At 37.7% G+C, this 22034-nt stretch overlaps 2 protein-coding genes across 2 annotated transcripts; one reads left to right on the plus strand and one right to left on the minus strand.

The window, feature by feature from the left end:
• Positions 1-755: 755 nt before the first annotated feature.
• Positions 756-6634, plus strand: LOC111464799 (ATP-dependent Clp protease ATP-binding subunit ClpA homolog CD4B, chloroplastic-like). The gene is made up of 9 exons (XM_023109034.1): positions 756-1606; positions 2034-2149; positions 2239-2361; positions 2454-2639; positions 2998-3213; positions 4184-4401; positions 4734-4809; positions 4892-4981; positions 5189-6634. Exons 1-9 carry the CDS (start codon positions 1042-1044, stop codon positions 6368-6370), a joined length of 2772 nt encoding a protein of 923 aa, XP_022964802.1. The 5' UTR covers positions 756-1041; the 3' UTR covers positions 6371-6634.
• Positions 6635-8087: 1453 nt separating this feature from the next.
• LOC111464933 lies at positions 8088-15421 on the minus strand. Its single transcript, XM_023109218.1, has 6 exons — positions 15232-15421; positions 14936-15101; positions 14241-14410; positions 9918-10027; positions 8969-9231; positions 8088-8532 (listed from the first exon to the last, which is right to left on the minus strand). Exons 1-6 carry the CDS (start codon positions 15317-15319, stop codon positions 8412-8414), a joined length of 918 nt encoding a protein of 305 aa, XP_022964986.1. The 5' UTR covers positions 15320-15421; the 3' UTR covers positions 8088-8411.
• Positions 15422-22034: the final 6613 nt, after the last annotated feature.

A 22034-nucleotide genomic window follows, 5' to 3' on the forward strand; every position in this document is an offset into this window, starting at 1 on the left:
CCCATTAGTGGAAGCCGAAATCTGCCCATTGTGGTAGCCCATGTTGGCCCATAATGGAGCCCAACTAGGCCCATAGTGGAAGACCAAGTCGGCCCGTAATGGAAGCCCAAGTAGGCCCATAGTGGAAGCCCAAGGCGGCTCATAGTGGAAAGACCATCTCGGTTCATATGTGGAAGCCCAAGGCGGCCGTAAATAGAAGCCGAAGGCTGCATATTGTGGAAGCCGAACTCGGCCCATTGTCGAAGCCCAGCTAGGCCTATTGTGGAAGGCGAGCTCGGCCCATTATGGAAGCCGAACTCGGCGCATAGTGAAAGCCCATGTCGGCCCATAGTGGAGGCCGAAATCGGCCCATAGTGGAAGCCTATCTCCGGCCCATAAGATAAGCCCAAATGGGCCCAAAGTTGAAGCCCAAGTCGGCCCGTAGGTGGAAGCCCATGTGTCCCATAGTGGAGGCCCGAATCGTCCCATAGTGGAAGCTCATGTCGGCCCATAATGTAAGCCCAACGCGGCCCAAAGTTGTAGCCCAACTCGGGCTGTTGGTGGATGTCCATGTGGCCCATAGTTGAAGCCCAACTTGGCTCATTGTGGTAGGCCGAGCCGGCCCGGAAGCCCAAGTCGTTTAACAAAATAGTCAGCATAAAATAAATTAACTAAAAATTTTCAAAAACAAGAAAATAACAAAAAGTGCAGATAATGTAAATAAAAAAATTTGAAGAATAATAATAACTTAAAATATTTAAATAAAGGTATAGTGCCCTAAATCGGAGATAGCCCTAACTCTGATTCTGTCTCGGTCTCTCTAACGATCATCCCTCCGGCAGTGGCTTCCTGGTGGGCGGCGGCGGCTGTTGCCTCTCTCACGAGCATCCACCTCAACGGCGGCTGTTGCCTCTCTCACGAGCATCCACCTCAACGGCGGCTGTTGCCTCTCTCACGAGCATCCACCTCAACGGCGGCGGCCGTACATTATTATCCAGTTAGCAGCAGCTCCTTTGAGACTTCCATAAATCTCTCTCTAAAACCTGACAGTTTGTGGACATCATGGCTAGAGTTTTGGTTCAACCGACAAATTTTCCTGGTTTGATTGGTGGAAGAAGGTGTCCGCCTTCGAAAGTATCAGGTAATGTAAGACAGGCTGTGAAAATGATGTCGACTGTCCATGCACCTGGTTTGAGGATAAGAAGCTTCTCTGGACTTAGGGGGCTTAATTCTTTGGATGACATGTTAAGAAATGGGCAAGATTTCTATTCGAAGATGGCAATTGCAATCTCTTCCAGGGGAGGAAAGGCTAGCAGATGTGTTCCAAAAGCTATGTTTGAGCGATTCACTGAAAAGGCAATTAAGGTAATTATGCTTGCCCAGGAGGAAGCGAGGCGGCTTGGTCACAATTTTGTTGGCACTGAGCAGATCCTTTTGGGTCTTATTGGGGAAGGCACTGGTATTGCTGCTAAGGTTCTTAAATCTTTGGGAATTAATCTTAAAGATGCACGCGTGGAGGTGGAGAAGATAATTGGTCGGGGCAGTGGTTTCGTTGCTGTAGAAATTCCATTCACTCCTCGTGCAAAGCGTGTTTTGGAACTTTCTCTTGAGGAAGCTCGCCAACTTGGTAATCTTAAACATGTTTGAACTTTCTTTGGATAACACAGAATGCTTGATAAGAAAAAAAAACAATATTGTTTTCTCCGAAATTGTGTCCCAGAGCCCGGTGTTGAAGCACTAATAATCTTTCTCTGCAGCTTTGGATGTGGCTTGATACAATGTATATAATTTTGAAAATCATGGTATTGATATTAGTAGTATTTAGTTATTTTTTTCGACTTAAAAAATTGATGCATTTCACCATTCTATTGGTAGATGTTAAATTTATGCTAACTTCTTGGAAATCTAAAGGGATGTGTATCCCTGTGTATTTATGTTGGCTATAGAAATATAAGTCCATGCTCTAATATATGGACCTTATCTTATGTGTATCTTAAGTGTGCTTTACGTTGTTGTATTGATGCGAAACTTACATGAATTTCCTGCATTTTCAGGCCACAATTATATTGGATCAGAGCACTTGCTTCTGGGACTACTTCGTGAAGGGGAGGGTGTTGCAGCTCGTGTTCTTGAAAATTTAGGTGCTGATCCCTCTAACATTCGGACTCAGGCAAGAATTTCGTCCCGACAATATCAATTTAGTTTATTTGAGGCAAATATTTTAACTTTCACCTGATAATTTACAAATTGAGTGAATAGGTTATTCGAATGGTGGGTGAGAGCGCAGAGGCTGTTGGTGCTGGTGTTGGAGGAGGGACCAATGGGAACAAGATGCCTACCCTAGAAGAGTATGGGACAAACTTAACTAAGCTGGCAGAAGAGGTGCTTTGGAAATATATTTTCAGTGACACCTGACAAGGAGTTTTTTATTCTGTGGAAACACAGGTTCTAATTTCAGTTTCTTGCCTCTGTAGGGTAAACTAGATCCTGTTGTTGGTAGGCAGCCGCAAATAGAACGTGTAACCCAAATTCTCGGTCGGCGAACAAAGAATAATCCTTGCCTCATTGGTGAACCTGGTGTTGGGAAAACTGCCATTGCTGAAGGTCTGGCTCAAAGGATTGCTAATGGGGATGTTCCTGAAACGATAGAAGGGAAGAAGGTTAGAATTTGTTTTTACAATAACTGGCCGCTTTTCAGGAACTCAAGAACATATCTCCTTGTTGCTTGTTGAACAATCAATCCAACCATAATTATAATTAAGCAGTACGCTGTACCTTGTTATGCTGAAAAGTCTCAGATACTCTGTAGGCTATTTATATGGCCCAACTTAAATTAAAATGGTCTTTATTTCTGCGAGTCAGCTAGCTCTGGCAATTGTTCTTTTGAGACAAATCAAGGAATTATTTTGTTTGTCAAACCCGTTCTACACCATTGTTTGAAGTTTGGGCTATTTTTCTCCATTATGTTTGTGGGGCATTTGTTATTGAAATGGTTATTTAAAATTTTCCGTTGTGCAGGTTATAACCTTGGATATGGGCCTTCTTGTAGCTGGCACAAAATATCGTGGGGAGTTTGAGGAAAGACTAAAGAAACTGATGGAGGAAATAAAACAAAGTGATGATATTATCCTTTTTATTGATGAGGTGCACACATTAATTGGCGCAGGGGCTGCAGAAGGAGCTATTGATGCAGCAAACATATTAAAGCCTGCCCTTGCAAGGGGTGAACTGCAGGTAATCTTGAGACCCTATAATCACTATAATAAAGCCTAAACAACTTAAGAGGCCATGGTGGAGGAAACGCCCACCAAAGAAAGCTATTGTATGAAGACCTTCCACTCTAGTTAATAAAAGAAAAAACTGGATAGTTATCTAACATTATTTTGTGATAGGAGACCCTACATTCACCAAAGAAGAAGGCCAAAACAACTTAGAGGCTGGGGGAGAGGAAACCCCAGAAAAGAAAGATATTGGATGAAAACCCTCCACTCTAGGATAGTTAAAAATAAAATGTGGGCAATGAACAATGTTTTCTTATATATATGTATATATATATATTGTGAGAGACGCTTCAACATGAGGTTATTTAATGTACAAGATAAAAAAAGCTACATATGAATTTCTGATCATTACAATTTTATGGTTTCTTTAAAACTGTATGAGCCACAAAAATGCTCTAATGGCGCAGTTTTAAAGATCTGTAGCTTTTCTTTTCAACCAACTAGTAGTTTTACTTTGGAGTCTAACTTGAGTAACGAAGCTTCTGTAGGCAAGGGATCACCAAAAAAACTTGTCCTTCTTTAGCACTTGAATTTTGTAAACTAGATGCCCAAGGACGAGCTTCAATTTCCGAGGGAGTAGTTTGGAGCTTCAAGTCTAAGAACTGGAGCTATCAAGGGTCCATGTCACCATATCTTTGATAGAACGAAAACTAGTCACCTGGATCTTGTCTCTATTTTTTATCAACCAAGTTATTTTGTAAGGAGGATTCTTCTCAATGAAGAGATATCCGTCATGACAAAAAGTAACGAAAGGTACTATAGTTGCAAAATATAGGATAACAAATGTTTATAAAGTTTTTAACCGTACTAGCTAGTATTTTTCAATCATTGTAATCCTTATAATGTTTCTAGGGTCGTTACACATCTTAATTCTTTCTTCCTGTGCTACCTAAATAAATTATCCGGTTCTCTATTTTTTACAGTGCATTGGAGCTACAACCTTGGATGAATACAGAAAGCACATTGAGAAAGACCCAGCCTTAGAGAGACGATTTCAGCCAGTCAAAGTGCCAGAGCCATCTGTGGATGAAACCATACAGATTTTGAAAGGCCTGAGAGAGCGCTATGAGATCCACCACAAACTTCGTTACACAGATGAAGCATTAGAGGCCGCTGCACAGCTGTCATACCAGTACATCAGGTGTGTTATCGTTTCCTTGAAAGATAATATTTATCTAAGTGGAAAGAAAAGCTCTGTGGTGTTTAACCTCCATTTATTTTACCTCCTAATAGACCGTTTTGGTTGGATAATATTTGATAACATTGAAGTCCACGTATTTGAGTGGATTATGTAAGCATGATAACGTGTTTGAGGTTATTGCCTTGACATTTTTATGTGTTATGATAATAATGATGTGTAGTTGAGAGATTGCCTTGTAATATCTGTGCTTCGGATTAATTAGTTAAGATTGTAGTTGATTTTCGTAATTACTTTGTGAAAGGTGTGTTTTGATGGGTATCTGTAAATTTCAGTGATCGATTCTTGCCTGATAAGGCAATTGACTTGATTGATGAAGCAGGTTCCCGAGTTCGCCTTCGTCATGCTCAGGTCTGTTCTCATCATCCTTGCAACTCCTCCAATCCTGGTGTGTTTCTACACGATTTTGCTATATTTTTAATGTTATTTGCAGCTACCTGAGGAAGCTAAGGAGCTGGAGAAAGAGCTCAGGCAGATTACAAAGGAGAAGAATGAGGCCGTTAGGAGTCAAGATTTTGAGAAGGTAATTTTGTTCTCTTTTATTTTTCTCCCCTGTTATTTACAATGTTTTACAGCTAAGCTTCCTGAAACTGCATGTTGGTGTTCTTTCTCTGGGTTTTTCTATGAATGATCAAGTGGTTGCAATATTTACATTTTAGTATTTCCATGCCATTTTGAAGTTGATTCAGCTCTAGCAAAGGAAACTTAAGTGAATTTTTACTTTAAACAGGCTGGAGAATTGCGTGATAGAGAAATGGAACTTAAGACTAAGATATCTGCTCTCATAGATAAAGGCAAGGAGATGAGCAAGGCGGAAAGTGAGGCAGGAGACGTAGGCGCTGTTGTGACTGAAGTTGATATTCAGCATATTGTCGCTTCCTGGACTGGCATTCCTGTTGATAAAGTATCCACCGATGAATCTGACCGCCTCCTCAAAATGGAAGAGACCCTCCATACGAGGGTCATTGGTCAAGATGAAGCAGTTAAAGCCATCAGCCGTGCCATACGCAGAGCTCGTGTTGGACTCAAGAATCCCAATCGTCCCATTGCAAGCTTTATATTTTCTGGGCCAACTGGTGTTGGTAAATCCGAGTTAGCAAAATCATTGGCTGCTTACTACTTCGGCTCTGAAGAAGCAATGATTCGTCTCGACATGAGTGAATTCATGGAAAGACATACCGTCTCCAAGCTCATTGGTTCACCCCCTGGTTATGTTGGTTACACAGAGGGTGGTCAATTAACTGAGGCCGTTCGTCGCCGTCCATACACAGTGGTTCTCTTCGATGAGATTGAAAAGGCTCATCCTGATGTGTTCAACATGATGCTTCAAATTTTGGAGGATGGAAGGTTGACAGATAGCAAGGGCAGAACTGTAGACTTCAAGAATACACTTTTGATTATGACATCAAACGTGGGAAGCAGTGTAATTGAGAAGGGAGGTCGCAGAATAGGGTTCGACCTGGACTACGATGAGAAGGACAGTAGCTATAACCGTATCAAGAGCTTGGTGACAGAGGAGCTGAAACAATACTTTAGGCCTGAATTCTTGAATAGGTTGGACGAGATGATCGTGTTCCGTCAGCTCACAAAACTGGAGGTGAAGGAGATTTCAGATATAATGCTGAAGGAGGTGTTCAATAGGTTAAAATCGAAGGAAATTGAGCTTCAAGTGACAGAGAGATTCAGGGATAGGGTAGTCGAGGAAGGATATAACCCAAGCTACGGTGCGAGGCCATTGAGAAGGGCAATCATGAGACTTTTGGAGGACAGCATGGCTGAGAAGATGCTGGCAAGGGAGATCAAGGAGGGTGACTCTGTAATTGTGGATGTTGATTCAGATGGAAACGTGACAGTGCTGAACGGCAGCAGTGGAGCTGCTACTCCTGAGGCTTTGGCGGATGCTTTGGTTTGATAGAGATGAGAGAGAACAACAATCCATATTATTTACAAGGTACGAAATGAAACGCATGTTCATCTTATTTATTGGCTTGTTCTTGTATAGTCCGTTTCTATCTGGATGAATGGGTCAGCTGGTGTTTTGGATTTGGAAATGCGTTGTGGAGATTTCTAAGTTAGATTTGAGTAATGAATGCCTATTTTCCCCTACGAGGATTGGCAGGACTTTGAGAACTTTGTTGTATGAATAAAATTATTAATGCCTTTTACAGTTCATCCACATTGCATTTGTAACTTACTTTCTTACCTCCATTGATTAAGTTTTTTTGTCTTATAACTGATCTGCCACTGACCTTAGAGGCAGCTTGGTTTGAGCTTTGTTGTGTGTAGAACAAAAAATTTATGTCAGAGAACTTGAGGCGATCTATGAACCAAAATTGCATCATTTTTTTTTTCCAATCAAGGTTTTTTTGAGTCTGAAAACAAACATTTGCTACAAGAGGAGCTTGATGCCACAATCGCACTTTTAATGGCAGCGGACTTGCGATTGTGCGGCACTCACTTTCCGACTGGCACTCACTTTCCGACTGGCACTCACTTTCCGACGACAAGTGAGCAACAATCGCACTTTTAATGGCAGTGGACTTGCGATTGTGCGGCACTCACTTTCCGACGACAAGTGAGCTAAGCCAATTCGTTCTTGCGTCGCCTACGGCTAAGCGACGTATGCTCATGCTCGAGCCTCGATTTTAAGAGAAGGTTTTAGAAAGCGAGGGCAGAGAGAGATTTTCGAAAGAGAGATTTTTGAAAGAGACGTTATATAAGCCAGCAAGAGAGAAATAACAACCGCTTATAGTATATAACCTTGGGTAGAGGGAAGTTGACAACTAGTTGTATCTCCTTGGAGTACATTTTGAGGCATTTCATGTGCCTAACATGATATTTATGAAGCGTCGTACTTCCTAGAAATATAAAATTAAAACAGGCCTTGAACGAGCCTGACCGTGACACTTGACACCATGTATGAGTTTTCTTGAATTTGAAGCCAAAAGTTTACCTTTGGAGAGTTTGGTGCTATGTACCGACTAAAAGTGTTCAGCTTTGACTTTGTTTAAATTGTTAAAGAGTATGAAACTAAAGGTTCATGTCAAACAAACTAAAGGTTCATGTCAAACAACCTTTTGAATTGATGTACGAACCAAAAGTGAAGCTTTCTCTAGTATTGTTGCTCGAAAGTGTAGAACCATTACTAAATTATCTCGACTCCAACATCAAAACTTATAAAGGAAAAAGTATTTATGGGAATACTTTTCCTTAGTTTTAATTTCTTCCATCTTTGACAAAAGGGCTAAATTATCTCGACTCCAACATCAAAACTTATAAAGGAAAAAGTATTTATGGGAATACTTTTCCTTAGTTTTAATTTCTTCCATCTTTGACAAAAGGGCAGCATAACGACTTTTACTCTATCTAACGTTTGAGACTACTAGTCATGTAGATTAAGTGAACATCTCTATTTGCGTCATGAGTTCATTTTCCTCCATACTCACTTTATTGGTTGGTTAGATCTTCCACTTCTACCTCATCCTCCATCTCTTCCTCAATCAATACCAAACTCAGTTATCTCTCTTCAAACCGTACATTTCTGAATGTTTTCTCGATTTCTCCCATCCCTCTCTAAGTTAAATGGATGATTAAACTAACAAATTAGAAAGAAAAAGAAAACAACAATATAGCTTGAATTCAGTGATTCTGCATCAAAGCACACAGTTCTTTCATTTCTAGTTTGTATTGCAGTTGAACCCTTCCCTCCTACACATCACAAATTCCTCATCTCCAACTATGCAAATTTCAACTAAGAAAGTCTCCAGAAATTCTGGTTCAAACTTCGAAATAATCATAAGGTAAAAATCTAGAAATTAACAAAAGGTTACTCAAAGGGAATAAACAGCCAATTAAAAAAAAGGGCTAGATGTAATACATGAAACAGAGACTTTGTTCCTAACCGGTGTGAAGACGATATATTTACCATCTCTGATTAACACTTCTCGAAGGATTTAAAGTTTCCTCCATATGTTGATTATACCATCTACAAATGACTTAATGCGTCCTCCCCAGGGGTTTGAATCACTTGTTGAAGGCTGAACCAAATCCATTGTCCTATTGTCAATGTTCTCCCTGGAAAATAGAAGAATTGCAGGAAGGAACATCTCAGTTATTTCATAATAAGCAGCCATGAAAACTTTGAAGTAAAACATGGAAATGGGCATGTGAAGAACCCCAAGGTGAAAAAGACCAGCATCATGATTGGCACATCTTAAGGAGTCCAAAAGGAAAAGGTGTTTGAGGAGTACCCATCTAATCCAATACGAACAACAGTACCTTTTTTTAGAAATAGTTTTCAGGTCCATGTTCATGATTCTTAGATACAAGTATTAATTATTATTCTAATTATCGGAAACTTGACGGTGAATCGAGCATATAAAATACAAAAATTTGTAACTTAATGCAACAATAATTAAGTAATTATAATTCAAAACAAAATATGAATCATCAAAATATAAAGATTTCTCTTTTTACTTGTGCAGCTAAAGGGTATAGTTTAACTGCAAACCTGTCTATTTCAGGAGAACTATGAACTTGTTGCTCCTTACAATTTGGGTCTTCATGCTTCAGCTCTTCCGATGAAGAACTACTTTCAATCTGAACATCAGAAACCACATCTCGTTCATTTTTTAGTACGTGGCTATCAGTACAAACATGTTCAGAAATGTCCGACTCTTTATTATCATTATCTGGTTTCTTATGAGAAGAAGAAATAACTTCCTCGGAGTCGTCCAAAAGATTGGTTCTCAATGGAATGCCAGAATGGCTAACCTGTGTACAATTACAAAAATCAATTAACAAACATAACACAGAAGGCCGCCTCAACCAGTATCAACATTTATGATCGAATATAAAGAATGATAGAAGTCTCTTTAAAATTGATGTTATATTGCCGTGTGAGAAAGAAAGTTTATATCATTTCTAAATAATTCGGGACTAAAGTAAAATGAAAACTGTGATACTTGTTTCAAAAAAGAGAATTTCTTGATATGATTAACCTCAAAAGAAAATATACTTAAAATAATTTGATCCAGTAACTCCCTTATTTCATCGCTAATTCCTAAAAACATATAAAATAATGTATATGTGTGTGTAATTTCGTACTTCCAATGAAATGAGTTCATAATAAATAAAAAATCCAATCATTTTTTTTGATAGAGTAACATGTTCAATCATAACCTTATTTTCCATCTTTTGAAGTATATCACTTTGGTGAAAAAAAAAAAAAAACAAAAACAGGCTAGCAACGGAATTTCAACATGCAAATGACGAGATAGCATCTAGGTGTCCCATAGCAAAAAAATTTATACATGCTGTGGCACCAGTAACGAAGTGAATCCACCTATACGGTCCTAATTAGATCAAAACGTAAGCTTATAACTTCCTTAAGAGAGCCCTGTAAACTTCTTATCTCCAAATTCAGTGCAAATACTTGTTTAGACAAAGATAAGACTTACAAGAGTTGCAGGCTTAACATCATCATTAGCAGACAAGATCTTCTCAGCACAAGAGGACTTTTGCCAATCGGACGCTGCTTCCAAATCTTTGCCAACAACATTAGGGTTCTCTGCATCATGAACGATCATTGAATGGGAATAGTTCTTGTTGTTGAACTCAAAGCAGCAGTCTACTCAATATATTAAAAGATAACGGTGGCCTTGAGCATTAAAAAAAAGAAGAGGAAAATTTTGAGATAATGAGATGTAAACTTCACAAAAAACAAAAACAAAAACAAAAAGAAAAAAGTATCTATACACATCGATCAAAGTCATAAAAATGTAATCCATTGTGCAACATTATATATAAATAGAAGTATAGAAAGAAAAAATCAAGTCTCAATGATCTTTTTCTTAAATAAATATTCAAATGGTTATTAATAGAATCAGTAAGCCTCCAATTTAAGTTTTTTTTCCTTTTGGTAAAAGAAGTTGGTTTTCATTGAGAAAAAAATTGAAGAATACACGGACATACAAAAAAGGAAAGCCTACGATGGTTCAGTCAAGAGCAAGAGAAATAAGGCTCAACAAATAGTTACCGAAGAGTCAAGAAACAAAGGTCCAAAGAGAAATAGAGAATCCAACCAGGGACCAAACATGGATATTCGAGCTCTCACATCCTCCAAAGATTCTATTGTTTCTCTCTCCCCAAAGCCCCCACAGTATAGCACACACCCCAACCTGCCATAAAAATCAGTGTTCATCACAAAAATGCAAGTGGAGGAAAAGCTTATCCAACAACTTCCTGCAACTCTGATGGGTGACAAAACTAAAACTGAATACTTGAAAGAAACTGCTCCACACAATACGAGCAATATCACAGCTTCACATGATATGCTCTAGGTCCTCAACTCCCTTCTTGCAAAAATACAACAAAGTAGCCCAACCACTAAAGACCTACCCAAAATCTGATTCAAGATGTTAACTCTTCCATGCAACCCTTGCCACAAGAAGAACTGAAAAAACTAGAACCCCCACTAAGGATGGGTTGGATAATCATTGGAAGAAGAACTACAAGGAAAATCTTTTGAAGGACACAAGTATAAAAGGCAAGAATCTCTACCCCAGGTTTAAAGCAAAAAGAGGAGAAGCACGAAAGTAGAGTTGAGAAGTCTGATGCTTCCTTATTGGTCAATGAACATCGAGCACACATGGAAGGAGACGATGATAAGTCTGACTGACCAAGGATTGAAACAACTGAGTGGTTCCTCAGAGAAGATAAGGGATATAAACAAGGTACAAGGAGTAGAAGGGTTTATCCCCCAACCACTTGTCCTCCCAACAATAGGTATCCACCCGTCCTCAAAATCATTATGAAGAAATTGAGAAAGCAAAGGAATATTTGCTACCATCACTTTCCACAGGTTTTTGAAAGTGTCTTTTAAACCCACACCAATCCACTCAAAGAGGTGGGACTCGTATTTCTTAACAATAACCTTGTGCCATAAGATATCGACTTCATGATAGAATTGCCACAACCATTTAGCTAGCAAGCTAGTGTTTCTCATTCTCACATTACCAATACCTGAACCCCCTTAAGTCCAAGGGCCTAGAAACCACCTCCCAATGCACCAGGTGCAACCCTTCCCTTCTTCTAGCCCCTCTCATAAGAAATCTCTCCTAAGCTTCTCCATCTCCTTTCCAATCAAACTTGGAACTCTAAGAAGAGATAAAGTAGAAATACCAATTGAATAAGAGAGTGATCATTTTGCTGATCTTCCTTCTAATATCCCACATTGATTAGAGAAGAGAACGGAACACCCTTTATAAGGGTGTGGAAACCTTTCCCTAGCAGATGCGTTTAAAAAACCTTGAGGGGAAGCCTAAAAGGGAAAGGCCAAAGAGAACAATATCTGATAGCGGTGGGCTTGGGCTGTTACAAATGGTATCAGAGCCAGACACCGGGCAATGTGCCAACGAGGAGGCTGTTTCCTGAAAGGGGTAGGCACGAGGCGGTGTGCTAGAAAGGATGCTGGGCGCTAAAAGGGGGTGGATTGTGATATCCCACATTGGTTGGAGAGGAGAACGAAACACCCTTTATAAGGGTGTGGAAACCTTTCCCTAGCAGACGCGTTTTAAAAACTTTGAGGGGAAGCCCAAAAGGGAAAGCCCAAAGATGACAGTATCTACTAGCGGTGAGCATGGGCCGTTACATTCTCAATGACAGGGTCCCAAAAGAAATGACCTCTAGGGAGAGTGGCCTATGGGAAAACCTAAGTAGGATGAAAGGAAAACCCCAACATCAAAACCCACAAAGCTAGATCACCTCTCGAGCTTGAAAGAGTTACAATTAATGCCCAAAATTTGTCATTTACCTCCATTAATCTTAAGGCTCGAGATAATCTAAAAAAAGCCCAAAATTTGTCATTTACCTCCATTAATCTTAAGGCTCGAGATAATCTAAAAAAAGCCTGAATATGATTGAGCTTGAGAAAGGAATCCTTTTTAACATAGCAAAAGAAGACTATCAACAGCGAACTAGAGATGAGAGGTGAACCTTGTCCTTTCCAACTTGAAAGCTTAACAATATTACCTTCCACCCCTTTTAAGATCATCCTTCTCAAAATGTCAACCACCAAAAGAAATATAAACGGAGATAGGGTGTCACCTTGTCTAATTCCTCTAGAGGCACAAGTTCGACCTCTTGGATTCCCATAGACCAAAATGGAACAGTTGACATTCCTGAGGCAAGTCCCTATCCAAGCTCTCCATTTGGAACCAAATGCCTTCTTCGTCATTATCTTGTCTACAAGCTCCCACAAGCTTCAAAAAGTGATGCAAATTTCCATAGCACTGAGGAAGGAGGATTAGGAATCTCATTTTCACATTCTTGAAATAATGATATTAGATATTCAGCAGAAGATTCTTCAACCACTCTCATGCCCTCTAAAGATTTTGTTGTTTCTCTTGCCCTAGCGCCCTCACAAAATAGCACACATCCTAGCTTGCCACAAAACCCACCTTTTATCATGAAACGGCAGATGGAAAATAAGCTCCTCAACCGACTCCTTGCAACTCTAAGAGTCAACAAAGCTAAAACCGAACACCTCAAAGAAATTGTGCAAGACCACACGAGCAAAATCATAGCACAAGATGTGATCCAAGTCCTATGCAACCCTCCTATAAAGAATAGGGAAAAGCAACCTAACCACCAAAGACCTCTAGCTGAGATCTAATCCAAGGTGTTATTTCTTCCATGTAAAACCTACCACATGAAGAACTTCACCTTCTAGGAATTTTTCACCTTCCCACCTGAGGAGAAAATAGAACCACCCACCGAGGAGGTCTTGGAAAAGCACTGGAAGAATGAGCTATGAGAAAAACCTTTGGATGGACAAGGAGTCCAAAGGTAGACATTCTCCCTCCTAGACTTAAAGAGAAAAGAGGAAAGCGAGGATAAAATAGCCAAGCACTGGAAGAATGAGCTATGAGAAAAACCTTTGGATGGACAAGGAGACCAAAGGTAGACAGTCTCCCTCCTGGACTTAAAGAGAAAAGAGGAAAGCGAGGATAAAATAGCCAAGACATCCGATGTTTGCCTATGGCAATGGATGCCAGAGACCCAAGGAAGGAGAGGCTGGCAAATTTACCTAATTAAGGATTGATACTACCGGATGGTTCCTGAAAAAGGTCAGAGATATAAGCAAAGGTATAAGGAGCAGACGAGTCTATCCCCAACCACTTCTCCTCCAAAAACAAGTATCTTGTTCATCCCCCACCACATTATGAATTAACTGAGAAATAAAAGGAGGATCCATCGCAATTGTTTTCCACGGGTTTCTGGAAATGGCTTTTAACTCCCCACTAGTCAATTCAATGGGATGGGGCTCGTACTTGCTAACAATAACCTTGTGCCACAACGTATTGGGTTCAAAACAACATCACCACAACTATTTAGCCAACAAGACTGTGTTTCTCGTCCTAACATTACCAATGCCTAAACTCTCCTGGTCCAAAGGCCCAGAGACCACCTCCCATCTCATCTCACCAGATGTGAAACCTTTCCCTATCCACCCCCTCCCATAAGAAATCTCACATGAGTTTCGCCATCTATTTTTCAATCGAACTCAAGACTCTAAAATGAGACAAAAAAGTAAATAGAATGTGGCAAGCTGATGCAGGCGTGTATCTCTCGTGATCTAAAGAAGGCAAGAAACAAAAAGCCAAAAAAAAAAAAGAAAAAAAAAAGAAAAAAGAAGATTCTCACTCTTAGCGACTAAAACCCTTCTAAAAAACCAAGAATACTTCAGGTAAAATTTACATCTTCAGCTAAACTTCCATTACCTTTGATTTCTGTTTCTCGAAACGACTTTTTACTTTTACTCTTTAAGGACGACATTGTAGATTCATTTTGAAGCTCCTGAAGGATTTTCCTAATAATATAAAATGAGCCACCTACTTGTTTCTTAGTGTCTGATATCGAAGGGAATTTCCCAGTATTTGATGCCTTGTACCTGCGGAAGGAATAATCAAGTATTGAACCACCAAAATACAATTATCAAGAAAGTATTAGATGCAATATAACAAACTTGTTCACCTGCAGACAACAAAAAAAGAAGCCAAATAGAAATAAATACATTATTTCTTCAATAAAAAGAAGCTTGCAACTGAGGATGCATTAAAACTTTCAAAAGCTATCGAATTACTCCCATGTGATCAGTGAGCAAAGTACAATATTGAAAGATGGAACATTCTGTGATCAGGTTAAAAGAAAATGATATTAAAAAGAAAACGGAAATCAATTAACATGAACAAATAAGCAGGAAAAAGTTTCACTTATTCGTTATTTTTCTCAGGTTGCATTATGAGTATGAGTAATGAATATCTTTCTAGGAACACATGCCAATTCCTTTAGGCAAACAGTAGTAGTAAACGCAATACACATTCTTCTTAATGGTCATGATAGATGCTCTTATTGTTAAAGGAATTACTAAAGAGAAAAAGAAAGAATTTCAAATGAGGAGAAAACAAGAAAATACTTGTCTACAAAAGATTCGACCATTGCTCGCCGATCTTGTTTAGAGACTTTTTTACCATCCTTCTCGGGACGGGGTACATCTGAAGCAACAGAGGCAGCATATGATCTTCCACGCCACCATGCATTTGGGGTAGGTACAAAATTGTCGACCTCTTTCCGAGTGAACGCTGCAAAACGAAGAAGATTAATGAAGCCCTAATTTGACAATGAAATAAAAACCGAATAATTCCATTCAAATCAAAGCCGGAAATTGAAATAGCTTCAGTCATCAAAGAGGGAGAGGGAGAGGGTTTATACCCGATTTTAAGCCGGAAATAGAGTGCTCGAAAGAACTGTTGGAGTGGAGTCCTCTTCCAGCAAGAAGCTTAATCCTCATTTTCTCCATAGATTGTGGTTCCTCAGGCCATCGGAATAGGAAGAAGAAGCAGAGGGGAGTGGAGCAGGAAAGAAGGTCCTCCTCAGGGTTTTAGGGTACTCTTCCGCTTTTGAACGTTTGTTTGGCCCTTTATTTTTACAAACTCACCTTTTTTTTTTTTTTTTTTTAACCAAATAATGAACTTATTTAATTTTTTTAAAATTTTTGTCTGTAATAAAAGTAAAATATCAAAACATTTATTTATTTCTTGAATATTTAATTAAAATTTGTAATTTAATATCAATATATATTTTATAAAATTAACTTTGTTATAAATTATTTTTAATAACATAAAAAGTAATTATTAAATTAAATTAAAAATAAAATAAATGTATGTATATATATAATTATATCGTAAATAAAAATGTATATTTTAAAATTGATAACAAATTCTTTTATCACTTCTTCATTTCTTATTCTTCTTCTCTTCGTCTTATATATTAATTTTTATTTAGCTTTTGTATAATTAATTCTTTTATTGGACTGGAAAAAGTTTATATAATTTTATTAAAATTATTTTTTTAAAGATATTATTAAGATTGATTGTTATGTAAGCTCAAAAACTTAAAATTTAAAAAATATTATTCATAATATATTTATAAATCAATGAAATTAAAATAAATTCTAATTAATTAAAATACTGTATTATTTATAACATACTTAGGAATGAAATTAAAATAAATTTTAATTAATTAAATTATTTTTATAATTTAACATAGTTAAAATTTAAAGAATATTATTCACGTGAAATTAAAATAAATTTTAGAATAAAATAACTAAATGCAATAAACATGTTAAAAGGAAAAATAGGAACAAAATAGAAATATTATTTATTATTATGAAAATTGCTTCACCTCATTTCAACCGAATAACGTGAGCTTACCTCAAATTAATTTAAATTAGCTTAAAAGTGAAAAGTGATTATACTGGCATTAAACCCCTTCTAAATGGCAAAAAGTGTCTCCCAAAGAGTCAAAAGTGGTAGAAAAGAGTTTGAAGCTATCATACGAGCCAGATCAGCTGCCCTCAAAAGGGTTCAAAAATATCAAATTCGAGTTAAATCAATTGATAGACAGAGCTGAAGCCGTCAGAACATGGATTCTGACGCAATATCTACCACTCAAAAGTGTGCATAGATATGAAAATATTATTACTCAACGAAAGAATACAGATTTAAGAATGAGGAAAAGAATTGGGATCGAATGTTCTATCTTCATTGATATTCACGACCTTTAAATAGGATACAAGATACTAAATAATATCTACCAAGAAAATATAAACTAACTAAATCCTGATAATAAAATAAAATATACTACTATTCAAATTCAACTGATTACGATATCTAAAATATATTTCCTAACTAATATATTCTGGAAGATTACGAATCATATATTCCATAACTAATTCAAACTAAAATAAGTTGCACTAAATTTTGACAGCCTCCCTTAGTGCAAGCTTATTTCTCAATAACTCCGAGCGCCTTACGAAAAACTTCAAACTTCAGTTTGGCAAGTGCCTTAGTAAATATGTCTGCAATTTGATCACTAGTGTGTATTTTCTGCAATTCAACATCCTGCGATAACACTTTCTCTCGAACAAAATGATAATGAGTTTCAATATGTTTCGAACGAGCATGAAATACCGGATTTCCAGCAAGTTTGATTGCACTTTCATTATCACAATTAATTTGAATTGGCTGATCGAGAGTAGTTACCATTTCTTGAATAAGCCTCCTGAGCCACAAACATTCTTGAGTAGCCATTGTAGCAGCTACATATTCCGCTTCACAACTTGACAAAGCAACTGTGCTTTGCTTTTTACTGCACCATGAAATTGCAGCAGAGCCTGCTGTAAAACAAAAACCTGTTGTGGAGCGTCTGTCATTCACGTCACCAGCCCAATCAGCATCCACAAACCCACTCAATAGAAATGACTTTGACTTCTCATACATTAATCCATAATTTAGAGTGCCCTTGATATAACAAAGAATCCTTTTTGCTGCAACTAAATGAGTCTCATGTGGTTGGTCCATAAATTGAGACACAATTCCTATTGAAAAGGCAATATCTGGCCTTGTGATAGTCAAATAGAATAAACTACCAGCAAGTTGACGAAAGAAGGTAGCATCTACTAATGACTTTCCTTCGCTCCTAGCTAATTTGAGATTTTGTTCCATAGGAGTAGTCTTTTCTCTTGCATTCTCCATATGAAACCGCTCCAATAAACTTGATGCATATCCTTTTTGAGAGAGAAAATAACCATCCTCACATTTTTTAATTTCCAAACCTAGAAAACAATCAGCTTCACCTAATCTTTTCATTTCAAAACGAACAGACAAGGCATCTTGGAGATTACTAATTTCAACAATATCATCACCAGTAATAATCATGTCATCAACATAAAGTAGAAGTAGAGTGCATCCAATTGTTGTTTTCTTAACAAATAAGCTCGGATCAGCACATGAAGACTTATAACCACAAAAATTAAGATATTGAGCAATCTTACCAAACCAAGCACGAGGAGCTTGTTTGAGTCCGTACAATGCCTTCTTAAGTTTGCACACATAATTAGGATATTCCTTAGAGGTAAATCCTTGCGGCTGCTCCATAAAGATATCACGATCCAATTCTCCGTAAAGGAAAGCATTTTTCACATCAAGCTGCCATAATTTCCAGCCTTTACTAGCAGCTAAAGAGATGATTGTCCGTAATGTTACCATCCTTGCGACCGGACTGAAGGTCTCGTCATAGTCTCGACCATATTGCTGAGAGAACCCACGAGCAACAAGACGAGCTTTGTGTCTATCAATTCTACCATCAGCTTTTTTCTTCACCTTGTAAACCCACTTACAAGTAATTAAGTCGGCATCATGAGGCTTTGGTACAAGTTCCCAGGTGTCATTCTTTTTTAGTGCTGAAATTTCTTCCAGCATTGCATTTTCCCATTCTGAAATTCCTTTAGCTTCACTGTATAACTTCGGCTCATTTTCACTTGTATCTCCCATAAAAAAACAAGACAGAACAGAAAATTGATTAATGTCAACAACAAAGTCAGACAAATGACCTGGTAACCTTTTCTGTCTTTGAGGATTTTTTCTTGTGACACCTTCAATATTTGTAGTGGCTTCTGTATTCTCTTCAGATTGAATGTCTGTCGCAATAGAATCTTCTCTTCCTAACGTAGAATCATCGGGAAAAAGTGCACCAGTATTTGTACTTTTGCTGCCATCTGAATCGTCTTTGTAACTTGAAATTTCATCGAACACCACATCACGAGACACAGTAACCATCTTTGTTTCCAAGTCCATACACTTCCAACCCTTTCTATGAATATCATAGCCAACAAAAATACATTTCTTGGCCTTTGGGTCAAGTTTAGTTCGATTTTGTTTCAGTACATGAACATAACAAATAGACCCAAAAATACGAAAATAACTCACATTGGGTTTACAATGATAAATCAGCTCGAATGGTGATGATTCTATCCCTGGCCATGGAGGCAGCCGATTTACAACATGGCAAGCTGTTTGAAAAGCTGAGGCCCATAACTCTCTTGGAAGACTCCTCGCATGCAGCCATGACAAGCAAACTGATGTAAGATGAGCTAACTTGCGCTCAGCCACCCCATTTTGTTGAGGGGTTCCTGGACAAGTCAGTTGACGCTGAATCCCATGCTCCTTACAGTATTCCATAAAATCATTTGAAAGAAATTCCCCTCCATTATCAGTGCGCAAACACTTGATTTTCAATTTAAATTCTTTTTCCACATCATGCTTAAATTGAATGAACTTTGAAAAGGCCTCACTTTTGTGTTCTAAGAAGTATACCCAACTGAAGCGAGAGAAATCATCCACAAACACCATCACGTAATGAAGGCCGGTATAGCTTGCTGTTTGCGTCGGTCCCAGAAGATCAGAATGAATCAATTCTAACATTGTTGAAGCTCTACTCTTTGAGCTTGTGAAAGGAAGACGATGAGACTTGCCATATTGGCAGCCTGGACAAACCTCATCATGCTGAATATCTTTAAAGAGAGGGACACCATCAAGAAGTTGTTTTGTGGATATTTTCTCCAACATCTGAAAACCCACATGACCCAAACGAGCATGCCAAAGATTTGAGCTTGCATTATGACCAACCTTCTTGATATATTCATCACTAGCTGATAAAACATACAAAGATTCTTTTCTTTTTCCACAAAACTGGATATCAGCATCAACATGTTTCACATTAGAGAGTATTTGAACATCTTTAGGACCAAAAAGAACATACCTTCCTGAATCTGTTATTTGTGATACAGAAGCAAGATTTTTCTTTAAACCAGGAACATGATAGACGTCCTTGAGTAGAACACTCCCATCATTCAAATCTCCTTCTTTCGTCACAGGATGCATTGAATTATCAGCTGTCACAATGATCTTCTTTTGACAATGTGGACGAATGTCTGACAGAAGAGTTTCGTTTCCAGTTGCATGATGAGAGCAGCCGGAATCGACAATCCATTCTTCGTTGTAGTCTATGAAGGCATGAAAATTTGCAGAGGCATCATCTTGATGAACAGCTGAAGTCACATTTGTTGGCTGGTCAAGAGCCTCAGTAGTTAAGCAGTGTTCCCAAATTGGATCTGAAGAGCTTTCACTTTCATGTACACCATTTGCTTCTAATTCCTGCATTTTGACTCTGCAATTTGGTTTAATATGGCCTGGCTTTCCGCAATGATGACACACCACTTTCACCTCACAATCCCGTTTAAAATGACCTGGTTTTCCGCACCTGTAACAAGTTTTAATTGGTTTCTTTGACGACTCCTCACTTCTGAATTGATTCCCATTGCTTGATGAGGGCTTTGAGTGAAAATTCTGTCTCCTTTGATCTTTGACATATAACACATCTTCTGACTTTGGGGAAAACTCGTTGCTGCTAGTCATTTGCTTAATCAATGCTTCTTGATTGGAAAGAAGATTCTCCAGTTCAATGACGGTAGGCTGATTTGCCCACCCTTGTATTGAGGAAACAAAGGGCATAAACTCTTTTCGTAATCCACGAATAAGATAACGCCGTAATCGAGCCTCACTCACTGGCTCCTCAGCATCTAATTCTGAAATTTCAGAACATAGATTTTTCACCTTCAAAAAATATTCTTCAACAGAAAAATTACCTTGAGTTACCATAGCTAGTTCATTCTCTAGAAATTGCAGTCGAGCGGTATTTTTCTTGGTGAACAACTTTTGAAGTGTATCCCATACTTGCTTTGGTGACTTTAAATCACGAATATGATCAATATACTCCTTGCTAATCAAAGTCCGCAAAGTAAACAAGGCTTTTCCGCACTTGATCTTCCATTGTTGACGTAATTTTGCATTTTGTGGAGTATCGGCTGGAATGTCTGTGTCATCACCTTCAATTAAATCCCACAAATCTTGCCCTTGTAGATAAGCTTCCATGCATAACTTCCAATAACTATAGTTATTGCCAACCAGCTTTTCCATAGCTATACCCATAGAAGCACTCTCACTATTCATCTCGTTGAGTAATAATATTAAACCGTACCAACTTGGCTCTGATACCAACTGACGCAATATCTACCACTCAAAAGTGTGCATAGATATGAAAATATTATTACTCAACGAAAGAATACAGATTTAAGAATGAGGAAAAGAATTGGGATCGAATGTTCTATCTTCATTGATATTCACGACCTTTAAATAGGATACAAGATACTAAATAATATCTACCAAGAAAATATAAACTAACTAAATCCTGATAATAAAATAAAATATACTACTATTCAAATTCAACTGATTACGATATCTAAAATATATTTCCTAACTAATATATTCTGGAAGATTACGAATCATATATTCCATAACTAATTCAAACTAAAATAAGTTGCACTAAATTTTGACAGATTCTCTGACTGCCTCTGAATGGCCAAGGTGGGATGAAAAGATCAGCTGCTCTCGAAAGGGTTTAAAAATATCAAACTCGAGTTAAATCAATTGATAGACAGAGCTGAAGCCGTCAGAACATAGATTCTCTGACTGCCTCTGAATGGCCAAAGGTGGGATGAAAAGATCAGCTGCTCTTGAAAGGGTTTAAAAATATCAAACTCGAGTCGAATTAGTCGAGAGACAGAGCTAAAGCGGTCAGGACATGAATTGTTATTAGTGTCCATCTCTCCACTTTCTCAATCTAATGTATTTGTGACAATTTAAAAAAAAAAAAAAAAAAAAATCGGTGGTTACATTTGCTTTCTCCGTCAAGTACTTCATCTCTTGATAATATTTAACATCTTTTTATCCCTATCTCAAACTTGTAATTTAGTTTTAAAACCTCTGATAATATTTTGGAATGTGTCTCTTTCTCAGGACTTCTTTAAATTCTTTAGAAGGTTCTATATAATCCTCCTTCTTTCTTCTTGTTCATGATTTCAGATGTTGATATCATTCACATGTTAAGAATGAGAAATAGAAATAGAATTGGAATCCAAGGTGTGTATTCTCATTGATATTCATAAGCGGTAAATAGGATACAAGCTAACAACTAATACCTACCAATAAGTAAAATATAAATTAATTAAATATCGAGAATAAAATAAAATATACTATAAATCAAATCATAAAGAAAGAATATTAAGATATAATATCTAAAATATATTGCATAAATAATATATATTCCAAATATTA

This window comes from Cucurbita moschata, unplaced genomic scaffold, assembly GCF_002738365.1.
Source record: "Cucurbita moschata cultivar Rifu unplaced genomic scaffold, Cmos_1.0 Cmo_Scf00031, whole genome shotgun sequence".
NCBI lineage: Eukaryota > Viridiplantae > Streptophyta > Magnoliopsida > Cucurbitales > Cucurbitaceae > Cucurbita > Cucurbita moschata.